At 31.2% G+C, this 11501-nt stretch overlaps 1 protein-coding gene across 1 annotated transcript; it reads left to right on the top strand.

Moving 5' to 3' along the window:
- The first annotated feature begins 1181 nt into the window (after nt 1-1181).
- LOC132051162 (MLO-like protein 3) lies at nt 1182-10630 on the top strand. The gene is made up of 15 exons (XM_059442427.1): nt 1182-1604; nt 2703-2760; nt 3183-3394; nt 3475-3591; nt 4796-4856; nt 6021-6109; nt 7006-7080; nt 7689-7777; nt 8675-8724; nt 8893-8933; nt 9041-9214; nt 9561-9596; nt 9710-9777; nt 9894-9954; nt 10304-10630. The coding sequence occupies exons 1-15, from the start codon at nt 1464-1466 to the stop codon at nt 10559-10561; spliced, it is 1530 nt and encodes a 509-aa protein (XP_059298410.1). The 5' UTR covers nt 1182-1463; the 3' UTR covers nt 10562-10630.
- The last annotated feature ends 871 nt before the right edge of the window (nt 10631-11501 follow it).

Genomic DNA, 11501 nt, shown 5'->3' on the forward strand with positions numbered 1-11501 from the left:
AAATTAAGTTTTATATATACAATCGATTGAAAAAAATTTCACCAGTTATTCCTTTAATTTGGGGCATCTGTTTAGTAAATGACCATCTTTCTCTGTCTCGCAACTTATGGATCTTTTAGACTACGCTCTAAAATTTTATAAATTACTTAAACGTTAGATGACAATTTAATATTTTGTCTCTAAGCTTGAGACATATATGAGCAAATATTAGACACGAATCTAACGTTGTTTGAAAGGATAATTTTTCAAGGGTATAGTTGCACATCCTTTAAAAATAGGGATAAAATCTAAATGATGAGTTTAAAAAGAACATTTGTGCAAATCAACCAATATAATCCATTGTACCATATTACTTATCCTCTTATTCAGATTACTGGTTCACGCTGATCAATTTCAGTGATTTATAAAAATGATTTTGAAAGTGATTAATCTTGAACTGTTAATCCCACTTGCCCATGAGCAAAACCTTAAGTTCCATAAGCTACGACTTTCAATGTTAAAGATTTGTCTATAAGATAAGCGAGGATCATCAAAAGTTCAAGATCACCCATTTTCACAATCGTTCGGTATAATTTCCTTATTAAATTAATTTACATGGTCAATACTTGGGCAAGTCAGGCATACTACTATGACTGCTACAATTCCTTCATAGTCTTCAAAGTAAGCCAACGAATAAAGTGTTATTATATTATTTGTCAATCAACTCCCCACAAGTTAAAAGTCAGCAAAACAAGCTACTTCAAATGCCCGTTATCTGGGACAGTGATCTTATGTGATAACCGAGTCAAAAGAAAGCCTTAATAAGACCTCCACTGGCGATGCATCTACTTTCGTATTAAATTTATCTTTTTATCAATTGACATGAGACAAAATTGTACCTTATAGTATTTGTCATGTAATTTTTGAATATTCAAATTTTAGTTCATAATATTAAGTTAATTTAATTTAATTTGCTTAAAAAATTAATTAAATTGATTTTTGAAAAACGAAAAGTGTCACATAAATTAAAACGAAGAAACAACATATTTTCAGGAAGAAAAGGCCTACGCCAAATAACTTTTTTCTCAAGAGAAAGTAGAATAGTAACCTATCAAACATCATTCAAAAATTTTAAATCAGAAGTACCACGATATATATATGTAATATATATAAGAAATTTCCAATATACCATATGTAAGATAATTCACGTTTAACAGACAAAACACTTAGCTTCTGCGAGCTATAGGTCAGCAACAGCAGGGCCATTAAATTCAGTTAGAAGCCTAAGAAGCTACGAATGAAGTGTCAGACCCCTTTGTAAGATTGGGGACAACTTTCTTGTGATAATAATTGCAAACATCTCAATATCATTTTTTTGGTGAAACTAGACTTGGCCGCCTTTTCTCTTCTACTCGGCCCCTTTGTGATTCGTTCAATCTCTTTAACCTAATAAACCGAAGATAGGATTTTCTTCGTCGGAAAATATGGCTGGAGGAGGAGGAGGATCCACTTCGAGTCCTTCTCGCACTCTTTTAGACACTCCAACTTGGGCTCTGGCTACTGTCTGCTTCATCTTTATTTTCCTTGGGATTTTCATTGAACACTTGATCCACCTTCTTTGTCATGTAAGCGACCTCATTTTATTTTATTTTATGTTGCTCGGATCCTTTAAAAATGTTTGTGCTTCCGTGTCAGATCTTCTAAAAATATATAATTTTCTAAGGATCCGATACACACTGAATAATATTTTTGAAGAGCCCGAGCAACATAGTTTTTATTTAAAACTTATATCAAGTTGGAGCAGTGGCGGAGCCAAAATTTTTATTAAGGTTGTTCAAATATTGACAAGTATATAATTTTTTTTTTCGATGAATGAGTGCGATGAAATTTTTTTAACATCATCACTGCACATTCCTCAAAATTTATGCTCCATTTGATTTCGCAAGTTATTCTTGATAAATTTTATTGATAGAAAACTCTTACGATGATTACAAAGATCAAATTACAGCTATAACAAACAACAACATACCCAGTGTACGTAATCCCACAAGTGAAAAACAACAAAGGGCATTCCGAGAATGTTATAAAGCGAGAAATAACGGCTAATTAATTTTATTTGAAAAGAAAAAAAGAAAGAAAACAAAGTTGGATAATTAAAATGTTCACAGAAGCAATTAAAAAAGAAAAGAGAACAAAATAAGTGGTAGCTAACTTGCTATTAGATCTCGTTGTCTTCTTCTTTTCTAGGAAATAGGAAGGAAAGAAAAAAGACTAAAGAAACTTCAACAAATGAGTCCAACGTAACTTCAAACCAACATAAGAATAAACCAAATGCAAAATCATAATTCAAATACAAATAAGTTTAGTCGGAACATGAAAGAAAATAAGTGCAAATACAAATCAAGACAGTAGCTTCAGACAATGTTTGTATGTTTTCTTTTAAAAAAAGAAGATGACCAGCGTTTGACGCGAGCTTTTATATCCAGTTAACTATAATATCTACTTCATATACAGCCTCCCTAGCTTCCAAGATAGAGGGTACGGTCTGCGTACACTTTACCCTCCCTAGACCCACATTGTTGGATTTCACTAGGTATGCTGTTATATACTAGTACCATTTTCTAACCAAGGGTGTGCAGGAGTGACCACCCTTGGCCATGAGTGGCTCCGCCACTGAGTTGGAGTATATGAGTTTTATTGGTTCATTTGAAATATTCATGCAGTGGCTCAAAAGACATAGGAAGACCGCTTTGTTTGAAGCTGTGGAGAAACTCAAATCAGGTGTGTTCTCATATCCTTTTACATCTCCTTACCTACTCCAGAAATTTAGCAAATTGACTAACTTTGAGAAGCACCATCACGATATTTTAACCTATTGTAGTAGATTACATATTTTATTTTTCAGGTAATTACCGCTATTTAGCAAACAACTAAATAGTCAAGATTACATAGAAATATATTCGTTTGGCTTATTGGGTTCTGAATAGATTATTTATACATGTCAAATGATTTTTTCTTGACCCAAATATTGGGTTTGATCAACCAAAGTTAGTAAGTTCTGCTAAATACGTCACTTGCATTGTTCATCCCTAAATGATACATGTAGTTATTTCTTAAATTACGTACATTTATAATATAAAAAGTTATAAATAATTAATGCATAAAAGTTAAATCTTGACTATTTATTTGTTTTGTATATGCAGTATTGATGCAACTAGGATTTTTGTCGCTATTATTAGCAGTGATACAAAGGCCATTATCCAAAATATGCATACCAAATAGAATAGCAAACTCCATGCTTCCTTGTAATCGTGCTGTACTGGATTCTACAAAAACCATCAAAGGATTCGAACACTTCTCAAATTCAAAGGAATTGCCATCTGTTGAAAACTCTGTGGATCACTGTGGCTCCAGAGTATGAAGAAAATAAAATGAAACTATATTTGTTTTCTTTCTTTATTATTTTTAATAATTTGTCTCTTAATTTTGTTCCAGGCGATGACTTCTTTCATGTCACAAAGTGGAATCAATCAGCTAAACAACTTCATATTTGTACTAGCAATCATGCAGATTGTGTACAGTGTTGTCACAATGGCTTTAGGTAGAGCCAAGGTACGCACGCTACTCCTAAATCTTACTCCCTCCGTCTCAAATTATCTATTATGGTTACTAAAAATAATTATCTCAAATTATTTATCGTTCTAGAAGTTTAAGGCACAAATAATTATTTTTTTCCCTCATTTTAGCCTTAGTAGAATTTTGTTATTAATTGAAATGAGACATAATCAGAGTAAACATTTAATGGAGAGAGATTATAACTTAGACATAAATAACGCGGTAAAGTCAGTCAAATAACTCTCCTAATTAATATGTGTGTAAAACGAAAAAGCGATAAATAATTTGAGACAGAGAGAGTAAATAATAAAAACTCCACGATTTTACAAATATGTGCACCCCTGCCTCAGTACTTTATTTTGGTATCCTATTTTATTTGGAAAGTTAAAAATAAATCACTACATGTTTTAAACACCTATTATTATTAAAACTGTGACTTAAGAACTTTTACATTTTAAAAAAATATTTTAATCGTATTTCAAAAATTTGAGAAACCAATGTCCAAGCAGAAGCAGAGTCAGGATTCGAAATTTGTGGGTTCGGGATTCTAATTCGTTTAAGTTACTGGTTTCTAAATTAACAATCTATACATATTCAATAAATTTTTCAAGATAAATATGGAATTTAGACTAAAGTTACTGGATTCGATCGAACCCCAAAGAATATGCTATGCCCTAGTGTCCAAGAATTAGATGTTTTGACCATCGAGCTTTGCAATTTCTTTTTTTCTACTTTTTCTTTTTTTTTAATTTTTTTGGAAGGGGGAAGAAATATTTGTGGCATTTGATGTAGCAACAGCCATGATTAGAAAACGTCGGTGTTTTCTTAGACCCAGGGAAGTGCATAACACGAGAATTAACATTAAGGGTTGCGGTGCCATGAATAATATTCATTCGCCCCATTATTACATGGAAAAAATTCTATTAGGGAGTGCTTTCTCCTTAAATGGGTCTTATACAACCCTGAATTGATCGGGACGCATATTAAGATACCGAACACTGAGCAGAAAAATTAAAAATAACACGAAAAATTGGCCTAGTTGATGGGTCGATGCTTAGAATTGTCTGGACCAGTAGATCGCTTCAGCTGTCAAATCATTTTTAAAATAGTTTGATAATTACTAACAGTAGTAACTACTTTCTTAAACTTTGATTTACATTTTTCTATAAATCTTCTTCTGATTAATTTAGTTAATATATAGATGAAACGCTGGAAAACGTGGGAGAAGGAGACGCAGAGCATTGAATATATGGCAGCCAATGGTATGCACCTTGTACTTCCTGATACTATGTGAGATCAAGATCGAAAATTTTGAAAAGAGTTTAAATTTATCCATGATAATGGTATACTTTTTATTTTTTCTTAACAAAATAATTGCAATTTAACTGATATATTAAAACAAATAAGAATTAGCACGGATAACTTTTGTCACTAAGCAATAAAATTCTGTTGCTAATTATATTTAATGAAGGATTAAGGACGGATTATCAAAAATCCAATTAGCTATGCACTTCAGAGACAGATTAATTAACAAAGAATTTTATGGACAATTCTTATGTTTTTGCAATCTATATCCACGAGATATTTTATGTTACCAATTACTATTCATACTGTGTGTATATATATATATTACAGTAATTAAGATGTTAATTTGATTGAGAAGATATTTTTTACACTGTTAATGGTAAACTTAAACTCTCCGGAGCAACCCATACAAAAATTTTAAGTATACGGAAAGGATTAAGAAGTGAGTTCAAGGACTTATATTTACTAGTACTCCTATATGTTACATATAGGAGAAATGAGTTCAAGGACTTATATTTACTAGTACTCCTATATATTACACGCCTATATGAAGACTTCCCTTTATCAAAACATCTAAAGATGCACATATTTGTCAAACATCTTGCCATCCCTGTGGTTTGACGCAATTATTATTTAAAGAATTAAATATTTTTTATTATATTATTTTTCAATTCTTTCAAATATTTGAATTATAAACAATTACTACAACTTTTAATATTTTATACGTAATTTGCAAATATATATGTAAATTTTAATTCCAAGAAAGTTGAAGAATTTAGGTTTGAAAACTCCAAAATATATATTAGCTGTTTGACGCTAGTATTCTATTTTTTGTTATATAAAAATAAAATGGGATGAATGAGGGCGGAGTGATTGCTTGATGTCATAGTATGTGTTTGTCAAGTGAAGCTGCAAAATTTGAACAATCTTATTTGAATGTCAGAACAAAATGTCAGGAGTGATTTGATAATCGACCATTTTCAGAAAATTTAAGTCAAAATATATCGTATTCTAAAGTTTGAAAATAGAAAGCTACTCTCGTTGTGGCTATATCCATATCTGATTTATATTATTGAATTCTAATTTCACTACATTTATAATCAAATGTATCCACCTATTAGATCCTAGTCGATTCAGATTTACAAGAGAAACAACATTTGGTCGACGCCACATGAACAAGTTTACAACTACCCCTACTCAGCTCTGGATTGTAAGTATAACTTTTCTTTTCTCTTTTTGGCATTTTTATTGGGCAAGAGGAGAAACTTTTTTTGAGTATTAATCTTTCAGATTTGGACGATAAAATGACAAAAATGGTACCTTATGTATGGGGAATATTCAAAGTGGTCCTTCAAATATACTCCCTCCGTCCCAAAAAGATTGTCCTCTTTTGATTTGGCATAAAGTTTAAGAAATAAAGAAAGACTTTTGAAATGTGTGGTCCAAAACAAGCCTTAAATATTTATGTGGTGGTAAATTATCTCATAAAGTTAAATTGTTTCTAAATATAGAAAAGGGACAATCTTTTTGGGACATACTAAAAAGGAAAGGAGGACAATCTTTTTGGGAAAGAGGGAGTATTACTGAACAATTTTGACCTTTAATTTGCCAAAAATGAACAATTTTGATTTTTGTCAAATATTTGAACAAGCTCTGTTAGATAGGTTTTAGAAGAATAGCAAGAAAAAAAATTAACCAAAAATACCATGAAAGTCCCATCAAATTCTAGAAATTACAACACAAAAAACAACACTAGACACCGAATTAGACAGACAAATGATACAAGTTACACCACAAAATTTGCAGTAGACTTCATAAAATAGACCAAAAATAATAGAAACGACAAAATTACACCTCCAAATGTGAGTTCAAGCTAAATTATTTTTTCACAATTCTTGTCAATCTAACAAACAATATTTGTTAAATACTTGATTGAGACCAAAAGTTCTCACTTTTGACAAACTTAAAAACTAAAGTTGCTAAAAAAATATTTAAGGACACCTTTAAATCTATCCCCAAACATAAGGAGTCATTTTTATTATTTTCTCTATCTTGGACTGTTTCTTTTGCTATTTACTATTAATACTCTTTTTCCAAATGAGACAGAAATGTTTCTTTCGGCAGTTCTTCCATTCAGTAGCAAAAGTTGACTATCTTACATTACGCCATGGCTTCATTACGGTGAGTATTCGTTTCTTCTTCCCATTCTCCGGTTTCAAATATTTAATCGTTTTGATAAATTAAAATTATTTAAAATGTAAAACATTCTAAAAGAATTGTAAGTCATTTATTATTTTCATCCATATTGTTTCAATTGATACGGCATTAACTAAGTGAGATGTGTAAGATAATTAAAGGGTATGTAGAAAAATTGTTCTCTAGACTTTCATCAATATGAAGTAATTGTAACACAATATATAATATTCGTGATTTAGGCAATTCAGTCTCCGTGTCTATAAAGCGAAATGTTCAAGAATAATTTTCAAAAATGGGTGATTCAGAAAGGCTAGAAAAACTAGGCCTTATAGGAAACAGACAAAACGTAGATAGACTGCCACAAAAAGAGAAGGTAACTAGTCAATCCCTCAAGGTCTAGTAAACTAAGGTGATAGTGCAGATATTAAATATTGTCTCTATCTTAATTAATAGTGTACGAAAATATTAAATGACAAATAATTTGGATTGGATATAGTAGTAATATTTAAATGATTTGAGTGTAACAAATTATAAAGCGTACTGTCTCACTATTATTGTATTTTCCTTTTATTTTACTCAATCAAAATGTACAGGCTCATTTATCTTCAAACAACGCCTTCAATTTTCAGAAGTACATTGAACGATCTTTGGATGATGATTTCAAAGTCAAAGTTGGCATCAGGTATTCCCCTATTTAGAGATAGTAATTTAATATAACTACGTACTAATTGAAGAACTTTAAAATAATTGTACTCGACTCCAAATCTTTTAAATTCGATATGACATACGTAGTAATTGTTTAGCTCGTAAAATTTGAAATCCAATTTATGCACTGAACTTATATAATAACCTACTCTGATCCTTAGAATCTCTTTATATACAACAAATACATAATAGATTGCCACACAATTTAGTGAAGACTGCTGGGAAAAAAATCTAGGCACTGTTACAGACGTGGAACGACAGAAGCGTTGACAGTATTTCATAGGTCATCTAATCACATAACAAGTGAGATTTGGTGAAACAATCATCGTTCAAGTGAGTTAGTAACTGCTGACACTTATCATGACTCCACTAGTGCCACTTCTTGTAAAATTGGATTGCTTGCAGTAGGCTTAGCCTATATAAAATTAATATTATGTTAATTAACCATGTAGAAGGAAAATACTTCTCATTTATTAACTTTATGCTTCTCAAGTGAGATTGCACATTTTTATTTACTTAATTATATACTCAACATCGTCTAATCACATAACAAATGAAATTTCACAATAACAATTATTGTCTGAGTGAGTTAAGTGCTAACATTTATAATGAACATCCCTAGTGCACTTCTATTGTACAATTGGATTACTTGTAGTAGGCTTGATCCACACAAAACCATAACGTTAATCAACCATGTAGAGTGAAAATACTTCTCATTTGGAATACGCCTTTATGTGTATAAGATATGATTTATAACGCAACAACTATGTCTCAATCAAAAGCAAGTTTGTCGGGTTCAATTATATGAATCTTTTTATATACGGAATAATTTATGTCATCATATTTACCAGTACCCTATTCTTTGTTAAAACAGCCCTTTCATGTGGTTAGTGATGGTCATCTTCTTGCTGGTTGACGTTCATGGTACGTTTGTCTACATCTTCTTATTTAGCGTTAAAGTGTGTGATTATCTAATCTAAAAATTACAGACACTCAGAGAGCATGTATATTTTATGTCTCACCATTTAGGCATAAGTTGAACTATCACAAATAATTGGTTCTTCCAGCTGAACTTTGTCTCAATTCAAACAGGTTGGAACATCTATCTTTGGGTATCATTTCTCCCACTCCTTGTAAGAATACATAAACTTGCTCTTAATTTGCTTTAGTTTTAATTGTCACTCAAAAACTTCATTAATACTTGCAATTCATGAAAATTTGTTAACGGTTGATTTTATAGACAGTGTTGGTGATTGGGACTAAGCTGGAGACAATTGTAGCTCAAATGGCTCTTCAACTCGAAACTCAAGACACTGTCATCATAGGATCCCCAGTAGTCCAACCTAATGATAATCTTTTTTGGTTTAATCAACCTCAATTTGTTTTGACACTTCTCCACTATACCCTTTTCATAGTAAGCAATTTCTCCTTTCAATTCATTTTTTTGTAACTTAATCAACTATATATAGGTTTTATGGATTTAACATGTTAGTATAAAGAGTTAGTGTATTTTAATATGTTGTAGCAGATAACTTCTTGTATTTCTTCAATTATATATAAACTTGACTTCCTATGAACTAATATGTAGGTAGTTATCTTTTAGATGATTGTAAATATTTTTTGATATTATCAATGTAAAAAAGTTAAAGTCGTAGCTAGGCTTATATGCAAATTAAAGCACAAATTTTTCCTTTTTTATCTCCCTAACAATTAACTCATAGTAATATCTATTTTCTTTGTGTTTCATGACTTGATTGTAGAATGCATTTGAGCTGGCCTTCTTTATTTGGGTGACGGTAAATCTCTATCCTAATTTTGGCCAAACTCTCTTATTTAGCTTACGCACGTCTTTTTTTTGTTTTTGTTTTGTTTTGTTTTTTTTTGTTTTATGTAAAATTAAATATTTCAGTGGCAATTTGGAATAAGATCCTGTTATCATGAGCATGTGGAGATCATTGTTATCAGGGTGGTTTTGGCGTAAGTCATAATTCCATCCTCCTTAGTTTCTTTATTAGAATAAATTTTTTCTTAACATTTTTGTATTTAATTTTGTCTAAATAAAATTATAATTTCTTTGCATATGAACCATGCAGGCTGACGGTTCAAGTACTTTGTAGTTACATTACTTTGCCTCTCTATGCCCTCGTTACGCAGGTTTGTACTCCCAAAAACATACTTCTATAACGATTTGATTCACTTTACAAACCTATTTTATTTAATTAAGGGAAAATAATAAATTTAGGAATTAATTTAATTGAATGATAGGTTAATCGATGGAACAACAACGAAACTTTATGATAACTTTTATTCGTGCAACGTTGATTAACTTGCATCACAAATGTATTTCTTTTCCATTTTATGATAGGTCTATTGACAGAGACTACTCATATGAACAGTTAATTATATATGAACTGATAATGTAAATGTTCTTTTGATTGTCAGCACATAGAAGTTAAACTCTAAGAAACGCCGTGTTGTTTTTTGTTTTTTTTTTTGGTTTCAGATGGGTTCACATTTCAAAAGAGCATTGTTGGAAGAACGCACTATGCAAGTCATAAAGCAATGGCACACAGAAGTGAAGAGGAAGAAAAAGAAGCAAAAGAATAAGCTGCAGCAACCAGAAATAGAATTCACCTCTCACCAGAGAATGACAACTTTAGTTGAGTTTAGTACTAATGCTCATGAAATTCAGGAGATCTCTGAAGAACATGAAGAACCAATAGAAGTAACAATAGTCCATCAAAATCAATCTAGTAGTTAGTTTTTTAAAAGAGAAGAGAATACAAGTTTTCATTAATACAATACAGAAAGGTGGACTTGAAATTTTGTACTTGGGCCTAATTTAATGTCAAAAATTGTTTACCTTTTATTAATTTATTTACATATTTAATTTGAATTTTAAAAAAATTGAATCTAGAAATTGATTATTGTCTGTTCAGGGTGTTTAACCTAAAATCTAGATTAAAGATTAACAATTGAATTTATAGTTTTGGGCCACATGCAAATGAATTAACTCATAGATAATTAGTCCTTCGATTTGAATAATGAAATAACAGTAAACAAAAAGGAGAGACTTCTTATCGAAGAACTCATGATTGAATTGATGAACAATGTTGCTAATTGAGCAACTATGATAACTTGATTGTATAAGTGATAAGGGAGCAGAATTCAGATGAGATATAATGAGGAAACAGGGTAGCATTTACAGTACTACAACACTAAGTAAATGTTTCTAATATCACGCTCATCCATCATGAGGCATTATCAACATATTTCATACGTCATGCATGTGATTTGCAACAGCCGTAGGGAATCTCAGATATTTCAGAGTCTGTTGACCTGTGGAGCTTATCCTATTCGAACACTGATCACTAAACAAACAATTTACTTCAGACTGGAACTATCTATCTCTGGTATGGCGAAATCATAAATGAGCTTGAACTCAGAATAGACTTTCGGGGTTGTCCTTCAATCTTCATCCGGGTTCTTAGTTGACCTGCTGTTGAATAGATGATTGAAACACAGGGGGGTGGGGTGAATTGTAAATTACGCTAGTAGTATATAATTCGACTGTTAATGTGACATAGTTGACTTCCCTGCAATTCTCAGAACTTAGTCGGTAGACAGATAAATATAAGTAAGGTAATGCAAAAACTAAATGAATACAAAGAGTTTTTATACTGGTTCGGATCACCGGTGTG

This window comes from Lycium ferocissimum, chromosome 3 (genome assembly GCF_029784015.1).
Source record: "Lycium ferocissimum isolate CSIRO_LF1 chromosome 3, AGI_CSIRO_Lferr_CH_V1, whole genome shotgun sequence".
Taxonomy (NCBI): Eukaryota; Viridiplantae; Streptophyta; class Magnoliopsida; order Solanales; family Solanaceae; genus Lycium; species Lycium ferocissimum.

What these genes read in the sequence shown, in the direction of transcription:
- LOC132051162 (XM_059442427.1), top strand. Translation starts at nt 1,464, where the DNA reads ATGGCTGGAGGAGGAGGAGGATCCACTTCGAGTCCTTCTCGCACTCTT. An exon ending in TGGCTTTAGGTAGAGCCAAG is followed by an intron (nt 3,592 to 4,795) that starts GTACGCACGCTA and finishes GTTAATATATAG; the next exon opens with ATGAAACGCTGGAAAACGTG. An exon ending in TCTATGCCCTCGTTACGCAG is followed by an intron (nt 9,955 to 10,303) that starts GTTTGTACTCCC and finishes TTTTGGTTTCAG; the next exon opens with ATGGGTTCACATTTCAAAAG.